Source organism: Uranotaenia lowii, chromosome 3, assembly GCF_029784155.1.
Source record: "Uranotaenia lowii strain MFRU-FL chromosome 3, ASM2978415v1, whole genome shotgun sequence".
Taxonomy (NCBI): Eukaryota; Metazoa; Arthropoda; class Insecta; order Diptera; family Culicidae; genus Uranotaenia; species Uranotaenia lowii.
In genome coordinates this window covers 76,983,445-77,009,666 of record NC_073693.1, presented here as the reverse complement: position 1 = coordinate 77,009,666, position 26,222 = coordinate 76,983,445, and the positions used below count along the sequence as shown (strand labels likewise).

At 35.0% G+C, this 26,222-nt stretch overlaps 3 protein-coding genes across 3 annotated transcripts in view; 2 read left to right on the top strand and 1 right to left on the bottom strand.

The window, feature by feature from the left end:
- Positions 1–5,950: 5,950 nt before the first annotated feature.
- Positions 5,951–7,357, bottom strand: LOC129752312 (probable serine/threonine-protein kinase DDB_G0280133). Its single transcript, XM_055748099.1, has one exon. It carries the CDS (start codon positions 7,355–7,357, stop codon positions 5,951–5,953), a length of 1,407 nt encoding a protein of 468 aa, XP_055604074.1.
- A 752-nt stretch (positions 7,358–8,109) lies between these two features.
- On the top strand, positions 8,110–9,516 carry LOC129752311 (probable serine/threonine-protein kinase DDB_G0280133). Its single transcript, XM_055748098.1, has one exon. The coding sequence runs from the start codon at positions 8,110–8,112 to the stop codon at positions 9,514–9,516; it is 1,407 nt and encodes a 468-aa protein (XP_055604073.1).
- Positions 9,517–22,708: 13,192 nt separating this feature from the next.
- LOC129757200 (acetyl-CoA carboxylase) overlaps positions 22,709–26,222 on the top strand; it is a 71,123-nt gene continuing 67,609 nt past the window's right edge. Inside the window, exon 1 of the mRNA XM_055754332.1 lies at positions 22,709–22,843. The gene's annotated coding sequence lies outside the window, so the exon portion shown is untranslated. The remainder of the gene's footprint in view (positions 22,844–26,222) is intronic.

Sequence of the window (26,222 nt, the reverse complement as noted above, 5' to 3'; positions counted from 1 at the left end):
TTTGTATCTTTTCAACAACGCAATAGATGTCACTGTTTCTAGATAGCTCTTTTAAGAATAACAATTTTTCGAAAGGGCGCAATGATTTATGAACTCATAATGTAAATAAACTTAAATAATTCGATTAGATGAATTGTTCTAAGAATAACTGAGCTATTTTTCACTACAGAGACTACCAAAATAACAAACAGATGTATAAGCTCAAATAATAAAATTCCAGAAACCTGTATTGAATTTGGAAATGTTATCACTTAACATTATTTTATCAGGCCTATTCAACAATTTAAGTATGCCATACTCGGAAGGGAGCAATCGTAAATGATCTCGAAAATAAATAAACAAACATCGTAGAAGAATGGCTACACTGAACCAAATTGGGCGATGAAAATTATAGGGTCATTTAAATAAATCTCATTATGTGCAGTCTAATTTAAGCTACTAAATTATCCTTTAAAAGTATAAGAAAAACCAATAAATTATGTCTACCTCACTCACTTGTTGAAACGCATAGGAAAATCCAATAATTAATAAACATAATTGGGCTATAAAATTTATAGCGTCAATCCAATAAATTATATCATTCAGTCTATGATAGAAGCTAACGATAAATACAACACAAAATATGGGAAAATTCAATGAATTTAAGAAGCTTGTTATACCTAGCAAAACATATATAAAATTCCTATACATTTCGTCATTCTGTAGTTAGTATACAAGTTGGCGTACATGAGTCGTGGAAGAAATCCGTTTCAATATTGTTTGGGAAACTTAAACCCATAGGAGAACGATTGTTTGTGTACTGCGAGCCAGTAATTTTTCGCAGGAGGATTTTACCAGCTGAGTGGCAGCATAGAAAACATAAATACCATCGCGGTTATATAAGCCAAAAACTTATGAGTGTAAGTTGCAAAAATGGAACGGCTGAACTTCTTATAGTGTTAATATTTTGGTATCTATCCTAACAGGTAAATCAGGTCTTAAAACGACGGACAGCGGTGGATCAGAACAGATCCGAACTTCAGCGAGTACCCACACAGTTCCATTCTTGCCAGCCATAGGTAATTAATTTTCTTTCAAAAAATTAATTCGCCTGAAACTAAATATGCGGATTTTTCTTCCAGGAAACATCATTAATTCACTGGAACAGCAGCACCCAACCCACTAAATCAGGATTTTTGCACCAGGTTCAACATGCACCAGGCAATGGAACTGCGCCCAACCACCCACAAAAAGTTTTTAAAGTGCAGTGCAGTATAACATTTTTTGTACGATTTTTGAATGTTGATTTGCTATATTAAATGTTTGAACATCGAAATAAATTTGTTAAATTATTCAAAGATGAGAAATTTAAATGGAGTTACAAGCATATTTGATTGCAATGATGAAACCATTTATTACACTAGGTTACATAATAAATCCTATTAAATTTGCTCTCCATAACATTCATTGCAATTTCTAATGAAATCAATCGTAAGTCTTCTGATAAAAAGTATTGGATTTTCCTTTAGTGCGAAAACACTAAAATTCCCAATAAACCTTATACCCCGATTTTGTTCAGTGTAGGCTACAATTTTTAATTTTTTTTGGGTTGGTTAATTTATGTGGTCTGTTTACTTTTATTCTTTTACTAAAGTACTTTTGACATTTGTTGGGTTTCAAATAAATAATCACACGTAGCAATGCTGATTCTAAACTTGTCTAAGCGGACAATTTGACGTTTCATATCTGTTTCTATATAGTGCCTCATGTAAGTTAGAAGCAATTAGAAAAACTAACAGATAATGCTAAAGATTTTCATTATGCAAATCATTAATTTATTACGAAACTTCATCATAAATTTGTTCGAATCTCATCAAATACATACTACCAAAAAAATCTGTAAAATTACATCACATATGATGTAAATAAAAAGAAGCATCATATATGACGGAGTATTCAGTGCCAGTTGGAAATTACACGCCACTAAAATTTCACAACGTGTAAAATAAAAAATGATGTAAAATTTAGCAACGTGTAAAATAAAAATGATGTAAATTATAAAATCACTCAATATTGGAAGAAAAACTTTCCAATTGGATTTTTGTTTTGTTTTATTTATCGTTAATATGATTCAATACTGGAATTTTCTCGTCTCTTAGTAAAAATTGAAATCCTTCTATAATTAATATAATTCATTTTATTAGGAGACAATTTTTTTTATCTCACACATAAGTTTTATTACTTTTATTTTCTTCCCCGACGTACCGGATCCAAAGTTGAGCAACGTGGATCCGCTTCCTGAACCGCATCCCTGCTTCTCGAAGATCTCCGGGAACCATCAAAACCGATTAACTTACTCGCGCGCGCGGAAAATACTTCGGCGCACGACTTGACTTAACAGTTTTTCTCACATTTGTTTGGTCCTGTTCTTCACAGTTTATAATTTTACATGACATTATCACGTTCAGTGTATAGTAATATTTCATGTCGTGTAATTTACAGAAATTTCCAATTCAGTGTTGTTGATTATTTTGTGTGACCAAAAAAAAAGTTGTAAAATTACATCACATATGATGGAACAAAAAAGAAGCATCACATATGATGGAATTTTCAGTGCGAGTTGAATATTACACGTCTATAAACTTCAATAGACGTGTAAAATTTGAAAGACATGTAAAATATTAAGACGTGTAATATTTGATTCGCACTGAAAATTCCGTCGTACACACAAAAAAAAAGCATAGTAAAATTACTAAATCCGTGGTTTAAATGAACAACACGCAACCATATTTTTGAGTCAATAATGTTTTCTTCTTGATATTACCATGCATGCGCAAACAAATTACATTTTTACACAATACAATGGTCTGCCTAGAACTATGATAATTTATTGTTATGCCCTGAAAAAAAAAATAAACAAAAAATCAATTAATGAGCAATTATTCATAGTTTGGTAAATGTTCTACTTACGCTGGAATTGATTTGGATGTATTGGCAGTCATCTTGAGGCCAACGATCCAGGAAGGGGGCACCTGGAAACTGCGATTCTCCCATCAATCTTCAGTGGCTGGTCAGAAGAGAGGTCCCCACGACCGGGGAATCCGCGATGCATCAGATGGAACAGCTTAAAATAAATCAAAAGAAATATCTACAAAAACGGATTGGTATATGTTTATTAAATAGTAACGATAAAAAAACACAATATTAACTCACCTGGGAGACTGCGTAGCCCGACCCGACAAAAGTGCTGATTCTATTTCACACACCCAGTGCGCCGGTCACCTGGTTGGTTGGAACAGCAATTATCCCATTTACGTACCCGCGAAAATTTTTTTCCGCGTTCCGAAAATCGTGACCGGCTGAAACAAACACTCAAACGTTGCACATAGGTAAAATTACTATGAATTTCTGATGAGCATAGTATTTTTGACGACACAAATGACGATGTTTCAACATTACCATGAGCATAGTTATTTCAAGAACACAAATCGTGTAATATCAGAATATCATGCGCATGGTAATTTTGACACGAGGAAATAACTATGAGCTGTCAAAGTTCGCATAGTAAAAATACTATGTCATAGTATTATCGCCCAGAATTTTGGTAGAAAATACTAAATCATGGTCGAAAATACTAAATGATGAATATAGTAAAATTATCATGACTCTGTATTTGAAAAACCCATGCAATTTTTTTCCGTGTAGGGGAGAGTGGGGTATCGTGGGCCATGGGGAAACGTGGGTCACTTTTAATATCTCAGATGTGTGTTGAGATAAAAGTCTCAAACCAACTGTCATCGTCGTCGCTTTGCGTGAGCATATATTCCCATATGTTGTTGACTGAAATACGCATCATATGCTTCTTTTATTTATCAAACTATAAAGAGTTAGAAAAATTTAGTTTCATAATTAAAAAAACACCGGCTAATTTCATCGATGGGGAACCTAAAGTGCATAACAAAAATATGCTCATACGCTTATGATCTTAGTTTTGTCATGATCTTTCAAAGGAATTTTTGATGAAACATCAATAAGGCACCCAAACGCAACCAATTTGCAAATCATAGCTTGTGGGGAATCGTGGGCCACACATCTTGAATCACCTGTATTTTTATGTTTTTATACACATTAAGAACTTAAAATACGTTTTACCTATCTGTAAAGTTTTCTTATGGCAAATGAAGAGTTATGAAAAATATTTTGTCCATCCTATATAAGAAATTTTGTCAAAACGTTCGCGAGCCAGGTTTTGGAATCTATGCGATCATACACAGCTTTCTTTTTTATTTCATCATCTGAAATTGCTTTTAAATAACGAAATGAATTAGGAAATCACAGTTTTGGGTAAACTCATAAACTTTGCATGTCATTTGGTCAATTTGGATTTGGTGGCCCACGATTCCCCACCATTTTTCAAAATCCAAAAAATATTACTTTTTTTCAAACAGTCAAAGTTTGGGAAAACTAACTTATTATAAATTTAAAAAAAAAACCTTATGATACCTTGAAAATGTAGAAAACCATACCATTTTTTATTTTCATTTTATCTTTTAAAATAAAGAAGTTATGGAACAACGAAAAAAGTGGCCCATGATTCCCCACTCTCCCATACATTTTAAAGGCTATTTTTCAAAAATCAGGACAATTCAAGCGTTTTTTGAAAAATCAGGACGGTCCCTCGAAAATCAGGATAAATCCTGAAAAATCAGGACACCTGACACCACTGCAGGTAAACTTCACCTTGCTACGAGGTTAGCTTTACTATTTTTCTAGATAAATTCTACCTTTTTGTCAGCTAGATTCAGGTAAACTTTACCTCGTTGTGAGGCGAGTTTCATCTCGACGAGGTAAACGTTACCTTTTTGGATTTCACGAGTATATACCTTTTTATCTCGGTAAATTTTACCTTTTTATTATTTTCCCATTTTCATATGTGATGAAAGAAATTAGAGAAACATGAACTATCAAAGAACGAAAGAACATAAGCCGTAAATATCATGAAAATTTCGAAAAAGATACAACGGCTCACCGACAGGACTTGAACCTGCAATCTCCGCTTCGGTACAACGGCGCGTTAGCCAATGGTGTTTCGAAAGAAGGTCCAGCAGTTGATCGGCAGAGCTCGATTGCTCGTGTTCGCCGGTTCCATCACGTTCACCGTGGTGGAATTGGCTAACGCGCCGTTGTACCAAAGCGGAGATTGCAGGTTCAAGTCCTGTCGGTGAGCCGTTGTATCTTTTTCGAAATTTTCATGATATTTACGGCTTATGTTCTTTCGTTCTTTGATAGTTCATGTTTCTCTAATTTCTTTCATCACATATGAAAATGTGATCATTTTCAGGTACAAAGATGTACCAAGCGATTTCATAACATCAGTATTGATGTGACGGCGCGCCTCCATCAAAATCATTTTCAAAAATTTGTAGAGTAGGAAGGGAAATTTTGAATCAACATATAAAGGCCAACTGAAAAAGACCTTTTACTTGTGTGAGGAAATAGTTTGGAGAGAACATTTCAGAAAAAGAAAAGAAGAATAGTTAGGAGAAGCCATCTAGGAATTTATTGAAAAGCGTGGCACATTGTGAAGTCTAAAATTTATGAATAATAATTTTTGGCTTTTTACGGTCTGAGATTTTAATCAAACAACGTTTTATTTGAAATACCCGACGTTTCGACCATATTTTGTGGTCTTTCTCAAGGGAACTGGAAGTTTATTGTATTATAAATTATTTTGAGCATTGTTTGTGAAACTATTCTAAAATGTGTAAACTCACTTGTCTGTCTGCTGTTATTGTCAATATCGTTTTTTTCCAACGGCTAGGTGTCCAGTATTTGCAGCTCTGTGGGGGGTATTGTTGTTATTACATTTACAGTTTGAATTTTGAATTTGAAATCTTACAATTTGAACCGGATAGAAAAGAATATTTTTCATCCGATTTCCTATGGTTGCACTTTTAACGTACTTTTTGAATTATGGATATTGTGTTATGTGGAATGTGTGGGTATTGTTGGAGGTTGAGCTTTCTGAGTTGGTAAGTGGGATTGGAATCGTTGTGATGTGTGAGTTTTGGTTATTATTTATACTATTGCTATTGATGGATGGTTGTTTGGGTTTTACGGATTGTAGTATGCCTGTGTATGTTGCACTTAAGCTAGCTGTATCGGTCCTATAGTTTACGGTATTTGTGGTATTGGTGATATGACACATCTCCAATATCCGCAATGTTGATGTGTATTGCGCTCTGTCTATGATTTTGGCTCTGTTGTGGTCGAATCGATGTTGCGTGTTGATAACGTGATCAGTCATAGCTGTAGTATCTCCGAGCTTCTTCTTGATTTCCGCTGTGTTGGTAACTCCGGTTGTCAATACTTTTTCATATCGGTTGACATCTGATTTGTGACCGTACATCCTCTTTGTGAGTGTATTGGTGCTCATTCCGATGTACACCTTCTCGCAGTCACAACATGGAATGCTGTAGATGATCTTTGACTGCTGAGCCGGCAATATGGGATCTTTGACGATCGGAAAGAGTTTTCCGACGTTGTTGATCGTTTTTTGGGCGAATTTAACATTTAAAAATTCTTTTTTCAGGTCTCTGATTATTTTGGCTGTGAGCGATGGTATGTATGATAAAGTGCGGTAGCTGAAATCGATGGATGTTCCGGATTGTGTTGGCTGAGTGATTGTGGATGTTGTGTTTACGGATGCCGGTTCGATGTTTATGCTGGATTGTTGCTGGTTGATAGACGGTGTTTGCTGATTCTGTCGTTCTTGGCTGACTGGTGTTAATTGGTGACTATGCTGCTGGTGTATGGATGGATTTGGTTGGTATGATTGCTGATGTTGGTCGGATGAAACTGGGTCGTTATGCTTCTGATGTATGGATGGATTTGGTTGATATGGTTGCTGATGTTGGTCGGATGAAACTGGGTCATTATGCTGCTGTTGTTGGATGTCGGTTGATGGTGGGTGGTTCGGTTGTTGTTGTTTTGCTAGTGTTGATTGATGGTTCGGCTTGTTTGCTGTATTGGATGATGGTTGTTGGTTCTGTTTATGATTTTCTGGCGATGATTGGTGGTTCGGTTGTTGATGGGTGGCTGATGATGATGATGCGTGGTTCGGTTGTTGATGTTCGGCTGGTGATAACATGATATTGTTCTTCTGTTTCTCGGTTGATGATTGTTGGTTTTGGTGTATGGAATTTGTTGATGGTTGGTGGTTATGCTGCAGTTGGGTGGCTGATGGTGATGATAGTTGGGGTTGTTGTTGGATGGTTGCTGTTTCGATTAGTTGGTTTGCGATGTTCGGTGGTCTGTTTTCTTGATAGTTTGGTTTTGATGTGGCTATGGTTGAGCGTGATTTTAGATGATTAAGCATTCTATTAATGAGTTTGGATGGGTAATCGTTTGCTCGTAGGTGCTGGAATATAGTCTGCTTGCATTGTTGGTGTGTCTGGTTAGTGGTCAGTTGAACAACTCTTTTCATAAAATTGTGTGCAACATTCAACTTCATGGTCGTGGGGTGGTGGGAGTGGAAATTTAATAGTCTGCCTGACGCAATCGGTTTAGCATACCACTGTGTTGATATTGTTTGATCTGTATTTCGGGTGATCAACGTATCCAAATATGGTAATTGGTTTTGCGATTCTTTTTCTAATGTGAATTGTAGCATTGGGTGGTAGGCATTGAATGCTTCTAATGTTTCTTGCGTTTTATCTTCGGGTAATGCTATTATCAAGTCGTCAACAAACTTGCAAGTTTGTTGACGACTTGATAATAGCATTACCCGAAGATAAAACGCAAGAAACATTAGAAGCATTCAATGCCTACCACCCAATGATACAATTCACATTAGAAAAAGAATCGCAAAACCAATTACCATATTTGGATACGTTGATCACCCGAAATACAGATCAAACAATATCAACACAGTGGTATGCTAAACCGATTGCGTCAGGCAGACTATTAAATTTCCACTCCCACCACCCCACGACCATGAAGTTGAATGTTGCACACAATTTTATGAAAAGAGTTGTTCAACTGACCACTAACCAGACACACCAACAATGCAAGCAGACTATATTCCAGCACCTACGAGCAAACGATTACCCATCCAAACTCATTAATAGAATGCTTAATCATCTAAAATCACGCTCAACCATAGCCACATCAAAACCAAACTATCAAGAAAACAGACCACCGAACATCGCAAACCAACTAATCGAAACAGCAACCATCCAACAACAACCCCAACTATCATCACCATCAGCCACCCAACTGCAGCATAACCACCAACCATCAACAAATTCCATACACCAAAACCAACAATCATCAACCGAGAAACAGAAGAACAATATCATGTTATCACCAGCCGAACATCAACAACCGAACCACGCATCATCATCATCAGCCACCCATCAACAACCGAACCACCAATCATCGCCAGAAAATCATAAACAGAACCAACAACCATCATCCAATACAGCAAACAAGCCGAACCATCAATCAACACTAGCAAAACAACAACAACCGAACCACCCACCATCAACCGACATCCAACAACAGCAGCATAATGACCCAGTTTCATCCGACCAACATCAGCAACCATATCAACCAAATCCATCCATACATCAGAAGCATAACGACCCAGTTTCATCCGACCAACATCAGCAATCATACCAACCAAATCCATCCATACACCAGCAGCATAGTCACCAATTAACACCAGTCAGCCAAGAACGACAGAATCAGCAAACACCGTCTATCAACCAGCAACAATCCAGCATAAACATCGAACCGGCATCCGTAAACACAACATCCACAATCACTCAGCCAACACAATCCGGAACATCCATCGATTTCAGCTACCGCACTTTATCATACATACCATCGCTCACAGCCAAAATAATCAGAGACCTGAAAAAAGAATTTTTAAATGTTAAATTCGCCCAAAAAACGATCAACAACGTCGGAAAACTCTTTCCGATCGTCAAAGATCCCATATTGCCGGCTCAGCAGTCAAAGATCATCTACAGCATTCCATGTTGTGACTGCGAGAAGGTGTACATCGGAATGAGCACCAATACACTCACAAAGAGGATGTACGGTCACAAATCAGATGTCAACCGATATGAAAAAGTATTGACAACCGGAGTTACCAACACAGCGGAAATCAAGAAGAAGCTCGGAGATACTACAGCTATGACTGATCACGTTATCAACACGCAACATCGATTCGACCACAACAGAGCCAAAATCATAGACAGAGCGCAATACACATCAACATTGCGGATATTGGAGATGTGTCATATCACCAATACCACAAATACCGTAAACTATAGGACCGATACAGCTAGCTTAAGTGCAACATACACAGGCATACTACAATCCGTAAAACCCAAACAACCATCCATCAATAGCAATAGTATAAATAATAACCAAAACTCACACATCACAACGATTCCAATCCCACTTACCAACTCAGAAAGCTCAACCTCCAACAATACCCACACATTCCACATAACACAATATCCATAATTCAAAAAGTACGTTAAAAGTGCAACCATAGGAAATCGGATGAAAAATATTCTTTTCTATCCGGTTCAAATTGTAAGATTTCAAATTCAAAATTCAAACTGTAAATGTAATAACAACAATACCCCCCACAGAGCTGCAAATACTGGACACCTAGCCGTTGGAAAAAAACGATATTGACAATAACAGCAGACAGACAAGTGAGTTTACACATTTTAGAATAGTTTCACAAACAATGCTCAAAATAATTTATAATACAATAAACTTCCAGTTCCCTTGAGAAAGACCACAAAATATGGTCGAAACGTCGGGTATTTCAAATAAAACGTTGTTTGATTAAAATCTCAGACCGTAAAAAGCCAAAAATTATTATTCAAAAACATCTTCCCGGTCGAAAACATAAATCTAATCTAAAATTTATTAAACTCATAACTAAGTGGAAGTTATCAGGTAACCGCATCTGAAAAGATAAAAAAAAGAGAATTAGTAAACCAGTTAATTTTTATAATATTATTAGGAAACTGAAACACTTCAACGCCGTAGTGATATCACCACAACGTCTCGTTGAGAATTCTCGAGCTGTGCATGTAAGTTGTTAAGCACGTTAAATGTCATAGTAGAATGCAAACTATTTCTAACATGTAAAATTACAACAGACATCCAACGCGTAGAACAGTTGCAAGTTGAGCATCCCGTAGGGCCCAAACGACATCTTTCCGCCGGTTCGTAAAAGGTTAATATACTTACCTATCCACCGTTGAAAAGTGAGGTTACCTGAAACTTTTATATAAACAAAAATACTTACCCAATATTATTGTACAAACACTCCAGGAACGTCCGAAGTTAGTACGTTGAACTGAATTGAAGAAGGATTAATTTAGAAGAGGAAAAATTAGTAAACGTAAGTAAAACATATTGTAAAAACAACAACAAAAGTTATATCTAGAATAATTGCAGGAAATTTTTAATACACTGTTTATTAAAAACTCGGACAAAGACTCTTGATTCATTCTTCGGCGATTCACAATTGATTTTATTATTTTCCGTTTATATAGATTAAACAACTGTACACGCAGAAAAAAAACTAGGTGCATTTGATTGAACAAAAAAAACTGATTCTCCTTTTTTTTTATTAATTACAATTTTTGAATGGAAGGATTTACTTTTTGAATTTAATACTATGTATTGGGCTTTGATTTAAAAAATAATTTTGAATCAATAAATTTGTTTAAATGTTCAAGGCAGGAATTATTTTTTTGAAGTAATGGACAATGGATTTGAAGCAAAGTAATTTTTGCTGTCCCAAAATCAATGGAAAGTTATCTTTATTTTGCAAAAAAAAATTTTTTTCGCTGCGTGTACGTAAAGTTTCAAAATTCACATTTAAAGCAAACATTTTGAGCCTTTTTTTAATGGTAAGTTTCGTCATACGTCTGTCAATTGCATATAAATATAACACAATCAAACAAAATTTGTAATCTTTACTAGATCTGTAATTTTGATCTAAAAACTTAAAACTTTATAAGTTTTATAAGTTTAACCGCCCTTAATTAACACTTTAATCAATAAAAATGCAAACCTTCTGTAAAGTATTTCCGAATGGATGAAAAATAAAAACAGTTAATCGAACGGTGTAATCTATATACAACACCACCTCCAAATTCTTCTGAGCCGCTTTCAAGACAGTTTAGTCGCAACGTGCTTTCTTTAGTCGTCGTTTGGACTGGTTCTAAGCCAGTCGTTTCGATTGCGGTACTAATTTAGTTCCTCGCTGCCGGTGTTTGTTTTGGAAAGCAAAACCTTTTGAACGAGGGTAGAAAAAAAAACGGAACAGTCTCTGAAGCTTTTGGTGCTCTAAGTGCTCGATACAAAAACTTTTTAACCAAGATCAAAGTTCAATAAACTGAAGTGAAGTGCGTTTAGCTGTGGTGCGGTGCTTGTTTTTGGAAGAGTTTTATTCCGTTCGATTACGCGCGCTCTGTAAAGGTTGGTGTCAATAGTGTGATTTTATTCTGAAGTTGGTTACAAAAGCTAATGAATGATTGATGAGCGTTGTTCAATGTTTGAGTCCAAGTCGAGCGATGGCTATTGAAAGGGTTCGTGTGTCGATTGATTGGTAAATTTCCGTAAATGGAGGATTTTCGAAGAAATTTAATCTAGGTGACTCTAGGTGTGATCCACATGAACAAAAAAACAAGTTGAAAAGGTCAATAACATCCTTCTAACCCTAATGATGGTCCTAAACATATTTCACGTGGACTGTAACTATATTTTTATTTCGCCTTGCACTTAGAAGATAAATACCTGGGATCAGAAGTACAAGAAAAGGTATGGTGAGGGTTGTAAAGCTATAGTGGCAACACCTACCACGGTGAAGATCATCAAGATGCGCCCTAACAGAAGTCCTCGACTTAGTGTCACTAAATTGACGATAGATTTTAATACACCGGATCAAAATCGCCTTCGAATCTTGAAAGATGATTTTTAGACCAAGCTCTACAAGATCCTAAGGTTTCAAGACCTTCCGGTAGAACAAAAGCAAGAAAGGGTGAAAATTTCCCTTTTTTACCCCTTGCATAAAGAATTTGGAGAATATCGTGTTTCCTACCGATGAATACGTCGAGGTTCGTGGAAAAACAGAACTACAGATTTTGGTTGCCAGAAAGATCACGAACCTGTGCAGACGTATCAAAAGCCATCAGGCAGAGTAAACCTGCTTTGTTGAAGGTATTACCCATACTTCTTTGATGAAGATCAACCGAACACTCTGAAGAGAGGCAGATCAATCAATTTACGTATCGGGAATAGTTCTACGGCATGTCCTCGAACTGTGGATACGTCCCCATTTTTGTTTTAGCTAGTGCTTTTTCAGCAGCACTTTGCACATTGGCTCACAAAGGGAAGAAAACTCAATTTTTGTGTGAAATTTTTTTTTGAGGTTTAATTTCAAGCTTCAACTGCATGTGAGTTCGCCTGACCTGAACTCTACGGACTTGGCTGTCTAAGGTTCGCGATCTAGCTGAATTTCGGTAAAAATATCATAAAAACTACCTGTGGGCCTTTTAGAATATGCGCCTTGAGCTTCTGCAGCGAGTGGTTAAGCTCAAGCTGATGAAAAGTGTGTTATAAATTCTATTCCTTTAAAAAAAAGGTTCAATAACCTTTTAAATTTAAAAAAAATACGACATTTAATTCTTCACTTGAATCCTACATTTTGACACTTGAATCATCCCCTGAAAGTATCGCCACTGATATCGTATCGCGAATTTCATTAGCAACAACAACAAGAAAGGTGCGAAATTACTCGGTCAGATATAGATACAGAATCCCGAATAAGTAGCGATAAGATTCGACATACCTTTGTTTTTGTTTTCTGTTTCGCAAACTGTTGGCAACAGCTTTGTCTAATCAACAGTGAACTTCTTAGAATCGTGCAAACAAAATCAAAATGAGCCACCCACATTGAAAAGAAAAAAGAGAGACAAAAAAGTATTCAATAAACAAAAAAAGAAGTAAGATGATCATGTTCCAAATTAAATGTTCATATTTCGATTCATAATTTATAATATGGGAAACGTATATTCTTAAAAATACTTGTTGTAAAGCATACAACAAGTATTTTTGAGAATATACGTGAACAAAACTTCCAAAAAAACGCATGGGTTTGCAAATTAATATAGCCTAGCCTTACATAATACCCGCGATAAGAATGCAATGCGAAACAAGAAACCAAAATATAACAATTTCTTTATCTGTATCACTCGATGATTGCATGAAAATCGTAGTGATAGTCCATGACTTCGTCTGCTCTTCAAATTGATGATAAGCGGAATGTATTCACGCTTGACATCAAAAAGTTCAAGCGATCAGCTGTATTGATACACAGAATTTTCGGTAGAAACAGGATTTTTTCGGGTTTGGAAATGTTGCTTCTCGGTTGAGTGTAGTTGTCATGTTGCGTCATATGTTCAGCAAGGTTGCCGAAAAAAAATCTGTATTTTGAGGAAAAAAAAATCTGACTTTCTGTGATTTTACCCAAAAATTCTGTGACAGTTTTCTGTGATCCTTTTTACATCAATTTCATTCAAAAATCATGTCAACATGAGTCTTTTTAACATTTTATTTAAGAAAAATCAATAAACATCACCAATTTCAATTATAATTTTCCAATTCAAAGATAAATATACAAAATTTATATTGACATGAAAAATTTAATTTTGAAAAAAATGCCCCTTATTTCTAAATTCTGTGAAATCATTGAATATTCTCAAAATTCTGTGTTCTGTGACACAGATTCTGTGATGAAAATTGGCTCAAAATTCTGTGAAATTATAGATTTTTCTGTGATTTCGGCAACCTTGATGTTCAGTTCATGAGATTTGAATGTAAATTATTTGGAAAATATTTTTTTTTTTAAATCAGCTTCCTTCATATTTGAAAATTTTATTAAATAATTTACATTACTCCCAACTATTATTGTTTTTCAATTAGTGGATTGATGTATTGGTTTTTGTATATATATTTTTCTACAACTGCCGTTTGAACAATTCGAGCCTGTTAGGAAAATTTCTGGTTCTTTTTTATTACAAAAGAAACAGAAACTAACATAAACTATTCGAAACTTCATTTCATTTAGAAAACTTGTTGTTCTAAACGTGAAATACAAATTTAAAAGCTGTTGTTCTAACTTTTGCAACCGTTATCTGTGAATTCCAAAAATATTAAGGATCGCGGAGAAGTTTCGCGGAGAGCGAAAAATGAGGTATCTTGTATCTGGTCTGCAATGTGTTAAGATGTTTCGTACAACGTAATAGAAACGCATCGTTAAAAAATATCAGAATTCTTAATTCGAATTAATAATAAGTAACATACGGTTTTTACTTATTAAGCTTTTTGAATTCACGTAACGTTTCGGGTTACTTTTCTTCACCCATCATCAGACGTAAAAAATAGAGCAGCACAATTTTATTCTGTTCGGCTGCTTGTCGGGTTGTTTACTGTCAGTGACAGTAAACAACTCAATAAGTAAAAACCGTATAAAAGGTACGGGTGCTAAACTTAAATTCATATAATAATGAGTAAGTTAAATTCCTGAATATTAGATGTGAGTGCTTGTAAGAATTTTGTATTTATGTTCTTATCCTGATTCTTTTTTTTCAATTGATTTTCTTTTTTTTTATTCTGGATGTAGAGCTTAATGCTGCCTATTTAATCAGATATGAAATTCTTTTTCGAAGCTTTTTTTTTCAAATTCTAATTTTTCCTTCTGAATGTCGAAATATTTACCGCAAATATGATGCGAATCATATAGGTACATTGGTAGAGAAAAATGGAGACATTTGATCCCATTTTCTTATTTTCACCATACCTTTTTCGAAAAATGTACCAACTCGGCGTCTTTTTTTGTAATTTCAAATTTCTGTGCTACAATATAACGATACTTGAAACATAGAAGCATTTCCGTAAAGAAAAAATGGATTTTTTCAAGTCTTTTATTCAAAGATACCTCATCCTTTATTCAGGGACGCTTCAACTTTGTCAAAATCAATCAAGTCGAAAAATAAAAAGGTGGATTACCTCTTTTCGACCACATTTCTTAGTTTAAAAATCTAAAGAATTCTAAAAGTTTGTCTATAACCCTTATAGTTAAGGTTGCTAGATTGCTCGGTTTATACGGGTTTGCCAGGATATTTAATACAAAATTTGGGAACAGTCCTGCCCGGCCCGGCCCGGTCGCCCTGTTTTCATTGAAAAATGCCCGAATTTATTCACTTTAAATATTTGGCAAATCAAACAAAAAAAATCAAATTCTGTTGTAACATTTTTTTAAAAATATGCCTCCAATATAAATTTTTTTAGCAAGTTTTATTTAATTTATTTTAAAAGGTTTTTGGTAAGCCTTAAATACGATTTAAAGTCTGTCGAAGAATTTAGATGGAACTTTTTTTTCCTTTTTTTCTTGATTTTTGTTAAGTAAATTCTGTGTTTTGGCAAAATTATTCCGAATTTTTGGCCGTCAATTTTGAAATCAAATGCTTGGATTTTGCCCGGATTTGTCCGGCCCGGACTCATGTTTAAAAAGTTCTGGCAACCTTACCTATCATAGCATACTTTCAGGCGAAAATTTAGATATTTTTTAGACAAAATCAATCCTTCAAGTCTTTTTAACTAGGAAATCATTGGATGAATAATAGGTTTTGGATAAATGTAAGTTATATCGTGTTAAACTGTGATCACGATCCATTTAGTTGAGAAAAATGTCTTATTGACCTCAAGGGATCAATTAAACCCATAGGTAACATTTTATAAAACTGTTGAAGTATAAACATTGCGGTGCCTAGCCTGGAAGTTTAAAGAGAAAAAATGACGAAAATTTAGACCCTTTCGAAACGGACCTAAAATGGTCTTTAGGAGAGATAGACTCTGTTCACTATACAGAACGTTACAGAATGTATACTCAAAGTATATCGGTATCGATTTTTGAATACGGCGAATGCGTAAAGACCTTTGTTTTGAGAAAAACGCATTCCAAGTTTCAAATAATAAAATCAGTTTCCTATTTAACTGCGTACAATCATTTTCCTAAATAAGTCGCTAAAATGCTTTCAAATTGATTTAATTTCATCACCCGATCGATAAATATAGCTTTTCCGTACCAATTACTTCAAAAAATTAATAAATATAACTGTGGGCCCTTTTACCACAGACTGGTGCTCTCATTTTGTTCATTCACCAAATAAGAGCGCCCTTTTGAATTCCAGAATGACAGTTCGCCTTTTGGATCACTCATTAAAGAAGAAATATTCGGCTTGAAAGCGGGTCCAAATGATCACATTGAAACATTAGCTCATTCAACGATCTTATGAATACTAATTTGTGCATCTACTCGTCCTGGAAAATAAATTTCAAGAACTTCAATGCCCTTTTTCTATCTCGAAATAACTATTGGCCTTTTTGTTCGTGACGAAATTTTGAGGGGAAATGGGCGAATTAACTGTGGGGTTACACACTCATAGAAAAAACTATTCGCCTTATTTAAAAAATTAAATTTAACTTCACTTAATTAAGAAAAATTAAAAGAAGATAATATTTTTGGATGTAAAATAAAGACTTTAACGCATTTATGTGATTATCTGGATTTGTTTACAGTTGGCGCATTCGCCGTATTCAAAAATCGATACCGATATATTCTCTTCTCTTTCGTATTCAATACTGGAACAAACACGCTCCTTTTTTAGACTCAAAGTTAAGTAGTTTTGGTTCAAAACAGCACTTCGGTGGCAGCCCGCAACTTTGAGTTCGACTGGGCAATCGCAAAACTAAGTTCTGATAGGCGTACTCAATACTAAGTTCGGCAGCCGAACTCGAATTTATCCTTTTTATTTAAGGGTAGCTTATTTTCAGGGAATTAAAGGATCATTAAATTTTGTTTTACCCGGATGTTGCTGTTCCGGTACATGCATTGCAATTACAGAGCGGTGAAAAGTTTTGACACTCCCGGTCAAAGAAAACATCCGGATGTTGCTTCCCACGGGAAGTTAATTACACCCGGAAGTTTCCGGACATTCTAAGCCGCTCACCATATGATGACAATGACGGACAGAATTTTACGCTCATACGGTAAACATTCCTTAATGAAGTTACTTCTTATCTTCCGGTAATGGTTCCGAAACGACAAAATTTTGCGACGTGTTCGTTGGTTGCTGTTCCGGTTCGAACTGAACTCGCTTAGTGTTTTCAGTCCAACAAAGAGAGTTCAATTTGTAGTTCATAGGGTCGAACTCAGCTTTGCTCCTTTGTCGAAAGAAAAAAAAAGGATCAATTTTGAGTTCGCAGTTCGAACTCCGTTTTGAACCATCGCAAGGAGGAAAAAGGGTACTTGACTTTAAGTTCATATAATTGAACTATGTTTTGAACCTCGGTCATACTTAATTTTTAGTTAAAAAAAGGAGCGTGAATGTAAATGTGTTAATTGAAATGATAAGGAATTCTTGCTTTATATACTTTTCTACCATATTCTCCACTTTATACACAACACAGTTTGAGACACAGTCCAAACCAATCCGCCGTGTACTTCACATCGTACAAATAAACACCAATCAATCAAACCGAAAATAAAAGTTGTGTTTAGAGTTGAGCAAACTGAATCGCCGCGAGTTAACTAAATCGTGTCCGAAATTGTGTTCCGGCCCCAAAACAAAATTTTTTCTAAAAAAAATTCTTTGCTCTGAAATTAAGGCATTATAAAGTTCATATGATTCCTGAATGATTGGAATAATAATTTTTGATAAATTTTGTTCATCTTGGAAACATTTCAAAATGATGAAAAAGATCTTTAAGTCCCATTTTTGAGATCATTAGACTCTTGTAAGAGATTTCAGTTACGAGATGTAGTTGAGGGATCAAGTCACCCCAGGGATCAAGTATCCTCATTCTCCCCTGAAGTAAGTAGAGAGACCGCGAAAAATTCCATATGGAATTTCAAAAATCGACTACACCCAAAAAAGAGATTGCATAATTTCAAAGCTGCTCGGCGCTAACTCTATGCCAAAAATGCGCTGGAAAGTGCACTGTACCAAAGATGATATGATTGGAAAAGCACTACTGACATAAGGACTCGAGCTGGCTAGCAAGATGGTGCATGACCACTACATTGAAGCGAAACAAGAAAAACATTTTATGGGATTTTCATCCTATTGGATATTTTATCCCAAAATTTAAAAAAAAAAATGAGAATCGAACCCCACGCAACATTCTTATTTCGGCTTGCCAGTCCGATAAATTAACCAGTGTATTAACTAAGTCAGTTAGCAAACGAAAGTTTATTGTCATAGTTCTTCTGTCACGCCCGATCACAAAAAACGCACTGCATTGGACGCCTGCCGTTTGGCCGGTGGTTTTTTTTCATCCTCCTTTGTCTTTGATGGAAATGGGATGGCAATCGAAAACAAGAAACTGTTTTCTATTGCCGGTTTACATACACACGAACAGCTGCTTACTGTCAGACATCTTGGCCGTGGGGTTTGTTTTTATTCAATGCCAGTTTACTCGCTCTCACAGCGCTTGGTACATCATTCGACAATATGCTTGCTGGCTGATTGTTTCCATCCTGCTTTTTCTCGAGATGGGATTTAGGGAATGGTTTAATTTGGTTTCTTTCAGACACATGCAATGCGGTTGCACTGGGAGAACAATGCCAGCGATGAGAAAGCTTGTTAGTGCCGGTCCGGCATAGAATCTTATGCCGATAATTCCACCTCCAAGAAAGGTCACTATGGCAGGGTGGCCACTCATTCGGGAATGTCGGGAAATGCGGGATAATGACGGAATTAAAAATCCATCGGGAAACGCAAGAAAATGTCAAGAATTCCTTTAAAAAATCGGGAATTTTTGGATCATGAATGTATCCAAGTAACAGCGATGGTTTTATTTTATTGGACTACTCAAGCCCTTATAAAACCAAAACTTTAACTAGTAGCCACCTATAGAACTTTTAATGTTACTTGGGTATTTAAATGAATCCAATGCTCCAGAATAGCCTAGAATTGTGAAATTAATACCCTTATCATATTCTGAATAGCAGACTCGAAACTTCGTGCAATTTAAAAATGGTTAAATTGTAGACTTCACTTCAGTTGTTACCGAGAAATAGTTGGTAGAAATATGATATCCTTCTGTTAGAATGTCTTTGCGGTCTTTAAACATTTAATACCTACACTCAAAAAAATACTATATTGTATGCCAAAAAATTCTCTTATGAAGTGGCGCCATAAGAAAAATCATTGGAACTCATAAGATCTTCTTATGACGGAAATAGACACACAGAATGAACACCTTTTCCAAAAATCGGTTGTTGTGTTTCTTAAGATATTTGTGGGAAAAGTAGTGTCGCAATCACTCATAATTCAAGATAATATTTCGTTTAATTTTATTATTAGCTTCTTTTGTTTCAAATAACATCACGCATCAGCAGCACTGCGGTTACGAAAATGTTTTATTACTGCTTTCGGACTATTGATTTCCGCGTTTTTTGCGCCAAACTTAAATGTAAATATGAAATAAAACGTACCTTTTCAAATATTTTCAATGTTTACTTTAAAATAAATTTTAATTCGAACTAACCATTTAGAAAATCGAAATCATCATTAAGCTTTGAGGGTATGTAGTTACTTTACAACTGCTTCTGACAACGATGAAATCAATGACTAATAGAAGGATTTTTTTCACAATGCCATTTTTGTAGCCAATTCGCACATTTGCAGAGGTCTAAAAATCTAATAAAACCGACAGTAGAAGATTGAAATAACAAGTCACCCATGTGTAATTGGAATAGCATTAGAAATTGTAACTTCGATTACGGGTCGATATCTTCGTATAAAGTGAAGTCAAAGATTCGTCATTAACTTTAGAGACATTTCTGGAACAATTGAACATTTTAATAGAGAAACGGTTAAGAAAAAAAGCAGTACTTTAAGAGTAAATGCCAAACATAGTCTCGAGTTTTGGGGCTTATCTTCTAAGTTATGTTAGAATTTACCATTTTTAACCTTTATTGACTTTTTTGACAATTTATTTGGTTGAGTTTGATCAGGCCGAACTTAGCGCCATCGCCATGAGAAAATTTTGTAACAACAGAATTTGAATATTTTTTTTTCGTAATTTATTTATTTGGCTCATACTTTGAGAATTTTAATATTGTTTACAAGAATGAAATAGCGTATTTGAATGACGGAAATTAGTTTCTTGTATAAATAACTACTCAACCTTAAAAATCATAAATTCCTTCTTCTTCTGTAGGAATGATTTGTACATATTTGTAACTGAAGTTTCTGGAAAAATGCTGATCACGTTGAGTCGAATTCCGACCATTTGTCTTCCAATTGGTATGCTTCCGCTAAATAATTTAGTTTTAAATATCTCTATTTAAAAAAATACAATTTTCATATGATAAATTTCTCTAATAATTTTTTTCACTGTTTTAAATAATGCTCATGAATTACCCAAACCGGTACCATTTATTTTTATTTCTAAATCATGCACATTTTCTCATTTGGGTAAGCTTTTCTAAATTGTTTTTTTTTATTTAAAATTATTTCATTTTCTTGTTAGCGACATAGGAAAATGTGCAGAACTAGAGTCGATCACAGCGAAGTTTTCAAAAATTGAAATCATTTTCAATATGCTATTATTTTAGGATTTTATTAAAAAAATATGATTAAAACACTTTTTAAAGTAGAAAACCGTTGAAATGAGCTTTTGGGACTGCTTTTTTTTCTAGAATCGAGAATTTTGAGACCATGCGGGAAAAATGCGAGAAATCAAAATTTGAATTTTAATGGCCATCCTGTTATAGAAGTAGAGTCTGATCTTTGAGTGTATGTACATTTTTTTTATTTGGCCTGGATTTCGCAGTAGGCCTTGGACGAGTACGGTTGTGTTTTTTTTTTCGGTAGCGCGTTCCGCCTACGTTCTCATACTTCAAATATTTATTTATGGATTGTAGATACTTAAAATTTCTTTACGTGGCATAGGATAAAGTTGATGTAAAGTATAATGATTTGTGAAGTTTGGAAAGCAGCTTCCTGGGATATATTGATTGTGATTTAAAAAATAGTGCTTGAAAGGAAAGGAATTAAAAATGGCTGTCGATGTGATCTGATTTTCTGATTTTCCCTTATGCAGTGCCAAATTTAACGATTGTGGTTCTCAAGCGTATTATAGTTCTCTGCACCTGAAAAGTTTATTTTTCTCTATCAGATCATCCCCGTTATGATTACATTGAAATGTCGCGGTGTGCTTTATTGTACTACACTTATTTTTAAAACCTACATACACTTTAAACGAATATGGAATCTAGGTACTCGTTTTGGCATCTTGTGTTTGTCTTGATGATTAAGTTGTGCTTTGTGCATCAACCAATACAAGACGTGTGTAGTCACCCAATGCTATGAACATTTTTTTATTTGGCCTAGGAAATTGACCCGTACAAAATTTCAAATTAATCGGGCCTGATTTCGGCGTGTCGCAAAGCACTTCAATTTTTTTTTACCCTCAAAGATCACCTGTGTGGGTGATCTGTGAAGAAAATAACGGAAATTCGATGCAAAAAGGACAAAACGGCGAGATATGAATAGGTAGATCTGGTTTAAATCAAACTGTTGAAAAAAAAAGAAGAAATACCAAATAGGTATCATTTAATCAAGCATAATATCGGAAAGACTCGTTGGATAAATATACGACTCGTTCTAAAATAAAACTTTTTTTTGGCAACTAATTGCATAACTATATTCAACGTTTTCATATTTCATACAGAGGTAAAGGTAAAGAGGCTTCTTGAACTACATCTATGGGTTCAGCATGGAGTTTATTCTCCAGTAGCCACTTTGAAGAACATGAACGACATCTTCGAAATCAATTCCGCATTTCTTGAAGTAATCGCTTGTCTGTCCAATTTTTTTCACGAAAAAGAACAAGTCAATTTGAAGAATGTTCAAAGAATCCATTTGGAGTTGAGAAACACCATAATTTAAGACCCACAGGCCTCCCTTGACATCAGAATATGCTGAAAAATGTTACAGTGCTCCCAGAAAACATGGCTCATATACAAGTAGCCAGACAAAAACGTGCTACGTCTTCAGAGAGAGAACGTAACATCTTCCCTCACATTGTAGACCGCTCTGTGACCCTCCGACAACCTTTATTTGTCCGGAACGATCGCACAACTTTCCTCCGAGATTATTTAACCTGTGGGTATTATTTATTTAGAGGATGGAGCTTTCTGTTCTGCTGATAACCACCAACCATAAATAATAAAACAATCAATCCTAAGCGCATCACCTCAGCTCCATTATCGACGACCATTGGTTTTTTCTGAACCTGGCAATTCGCGTCAGCTGTTGACATTGCAGTGCCTTCCAGCTATCAGCTTCTGCGAGCAATTCGACGTTTCGCGGGGATCGTTCTGGGCACGAAATTAGAAGAAAAATTTGTACCCATCCATAAGTAACTAATACGGCTACGGCTACGAGCTGCTCCTGATAGCTGATAACGGTTTTCCAATATAGCGCGATTCTGATCGCGGGACTGCATACCGACTACAATACACATTAATCTACGGGACGGCACACTTTGGATGCAAAAGCAATACATACCCAAAAGCCACAGGACAAGTGATTACACGGGGGCTTCGATCGAATTAAAATTATTCGGTGAACTGCTTTCATTTAAAGTTGAACCTTCGGGAAAGTAGTGTCGTCAATTGCTGCTACTGGTTAGCCGTTAGCCCTATTTTTCTTTTTGTGGTTCGGGAATCCTACCAGGGCGCAGGAAAGTGAGTTTTAGTTTTGATTAATTTTATTCTAACAGTATCCGTTGGTGGTGAAATGTGTGATTTTTGCATAATTATTGGCAGGATATTTTTCATTTGTTGTCAGTCGCGTAAGAGGTTTTGAAATTTTAAGGTTACATAATTGACGTAAAGGTCATTATTAGTGGAACACAAATAATCAATTGGATATCACCATAGCCAATCATCCACAAACTAATCCGGGAATAACGGCTTCAGCTTCCCAAGTGTTATGCACTTGGATATCGTTTAAAAAATGAGAGCTTTCCCTGAAAGTGCGAAATAAAGTGAAGAATTATTTGAATGTATGCTGATAAAGTTTTTTGAATACGGGGAAAGTTGCCACGGCTTATAAACCATGTAACTCATTCAGACGTGAATATATACGATATAAATCACGCTACGGAATTTAAGCTCTATGCAATACAAAAATGGATAGAAAGTGATAGTCCAAAAATTTGCTACACAGCAAAAAATTCTTGAATTTACATGATATGTAAAATATCGTGATGTAAAGCTTGAAGTGAAAAAACGGACCAACTTTATGTCAACGTCATGTAAACTTTCTATGTATATATGAAATTTAAATGAGCGTCATAAAGCTTGTACCAAAAATTTGCAACTTATAATCTGCCAATGACTTGAAATTTTTTGTGCTGTGCATGTGAACGATGTGAATTTACATGAGTGTGTTTTTGCTGTAAAACAAAAATAAAACACCACTATAAAGATTCATTTTCCTCAACTTCCGTTTCATAATGTAACGAATTTGCAAAAGCTTATGTATGAAAAAAGTGAAAAATCGTTTGCCGAACATGGTGAAGCGGTACTAGTGCGAGAAAATAGTTCTTACATCCAAAACAGAGCTTCTTTTTTTTTAAACAGAATCTAAAAAGACTTCCGGATTTTCTGTTCAATTTTCAAAAATATTATTTTAACATGAAATCTGTTTATTTGATTGTTCCGATGAAATAATTTACATTAAATTCCATATCTTTTGAAAACAAAAAATTATTACCACCAGAAATTTAGAGCCACCAGATGCCGTGGTATTGCAAAAATTTAACTCTGATCGGGCTATACCAATCATCTTGATGGGCGAGAACAAATTCATGCCTTTTTTCAAATAGTCTGAAGCCACAGTAGAGTTGGTCGATCTTGGATCGATCTTTTCAACTCAGATTTTGGATTTTTTGGCATGAAAAAAAATCGAGTAGTTCGATTCATTTTCGATTCAATTTTGGATTCTAGTTTTCGCTGAGCCGAGTTATTTTGATCCAAATTTTAATTACCGATTCAATGTCAAAGAGTTCCATTTGTTGGGCATTAAGTCGATTTCTTTTTTTTTGTTCCGATTATAGTCGTCCATCTTTATGGCATTCGCGACTTTATCAACGTTGCAGTTGGCGGATCGTTATTGAAAAACTATCCGGTACAACTGTGTTCGATGTTCACTCTTGGGCTCGAACTCACGGACATCGGCTCAGGAGACAACAGACTTGCCAACTGACCTATATCACAAGCCCATTAAGTCGATTTCGATACTTAGAATTAGATAGGCTTTTTTTGGAATGTTTATCTGGAATTTTTCAATATATTGAGGGCCTTAATTAAAGCGTTTATACGCATTTATTTCTATCGAAGATAGAAGTTTTATGCATCTTTGAAACTTCATGTTCTTTGTTGTTCTTTTTGTAACAAAAAGTTCAAGAAAATGGATAAGATCAATCTAGCGGAGATCGATCCTCAAACTTCAATTTTTCAGGTGGGTTAATCGTACGAGCGTTCATCCGAACCGAATTGATCTTTCCTGAATATCGAACAATCCTACACAGTGAATTATTGTCTCGATTTCCAGCAAAAAAAATTGCTGGAAACCAGCTAACATGATTCGTTCTGCTGACTTTTCCAGCACTTGTTCTTTTTTGCTGGAAATTTTCCAGCAATTGTTCCTTATCTGTCAGATTAGGAACTTTGTTATTTTTTCGAGTTAACTTAGAGTGATTTAAAATAAAGAGATCGAAGTTTGATGCTTTTCAATATAAAAAAATTTATTGTTTACCATGAATTTGACAAGAAAGCTGACAATGTGTTTCTTATTTCACAGACTTATTCAATTTTTAAATTCCGATCGGATAGTCGCTGAATGTTTTAGAAAGAGCATTTGATATGGTTGATTTTTGTGCAACTTAAATTTGGTTTTATATCCATAATAAAACCAATTATTTATACCAAAGCATTGGAAAAACATTTACTTTGGAAAATATGAATATAAAAAAATTTTAATGAAAAGAAATCAATATGACAGAACATTTGTAGGTTTCGAGAAAATCTGTTTTGAAGACTGCAGCTTTTCCAGCAATTGAGTTTGCTGGTCTTTCCAGCAATCTTAATTGCTGAAAATTTTGCTGGTTTCTAGCAGAAAAAAATTTGTGTAGGCCACAGCCAACATCTTTAGCAGCCACTTAATTTCTTGGCTATCACTTGGCATTCATGCTTCAGCAATTAAAACTACAAAAAATATGGCCAGAAAACAATCATGCCAACAGTAAAACATCAGCATTCGACTTCGTTATGCTATCCCAAAAAGCGGGAACGCGATTTTGCTGTAAATAAAATATGAAGTGTGAGAAAATAAATAATTCTTTCAGATAAGGAAAACTACAATTATCGATTGATGTAGTCACGTTTATGGGCCATCACTCAGCTGTCCATCAACATCTGGTGCAACTGACATCAGCAAAATGGAAGTACCAAACTGACCATGGCATCTGGTGACTAAGATTCTGGTAATCCTTTTTTTAAGTAACAGCGAATTTAATGTAGAACATTTCAAGACTCTAAAATCAATAACTTTTTTGTTAAGATAATATTTCTGAAAGTTGGACGGAGAATCAGGCAGTCTTGCTAGATTATATTCTTAAAAAAAGAAAGGAATTTCATTTGCATTGCGTGAGAACAAAATATTCAAGAAAAATTTAAAAAAATACATTCTCCAAACAATTTTCTGCCATTTCCCATACAGAATTTCAAATCACACCCTTGTACCAAAATCTCATTTTTAAAATCTTCCTAAAATTTGTCGTTTGTTTTGACCTTAAAAGAAACGTTTTAGACTATAGGCGTTTTGAAATTCGAAAAAAAGTTGCAATTCGACAAACCCTAATGTGCACATTATTTCCGACTTTTTAAAATGTTTTTAAATAAAACATAAAAATTCTTTTTAACAAATAGTCACCGTTGATTATTATTTTTATGCTAGTTTAATGGCATTGCGGTGAACGTTACGACGAAAATTAAATGACGGATAGATAAAGCAGATGCTTAGTAGGAGAAAATTTACAAATGATGAAAATAAGCCAAA

What these genes read in the sequence shown, in the direction of transcription:
- LOC129752312 (XM_055748099.1), bottom strand. Translation starts at nt 7,357, where the DNA reads ATGCTTAATCATCTAAAATCACGCTCAACCATAGCCACATCAAAACCA.
- LOC129752311 (XM_055748098.1), top strand. Translation starts at nt 8,110, where the DNA reads ATGCTTAATCATCTAAAATCACGCTCAACCATAGCCACATCAAAACCA.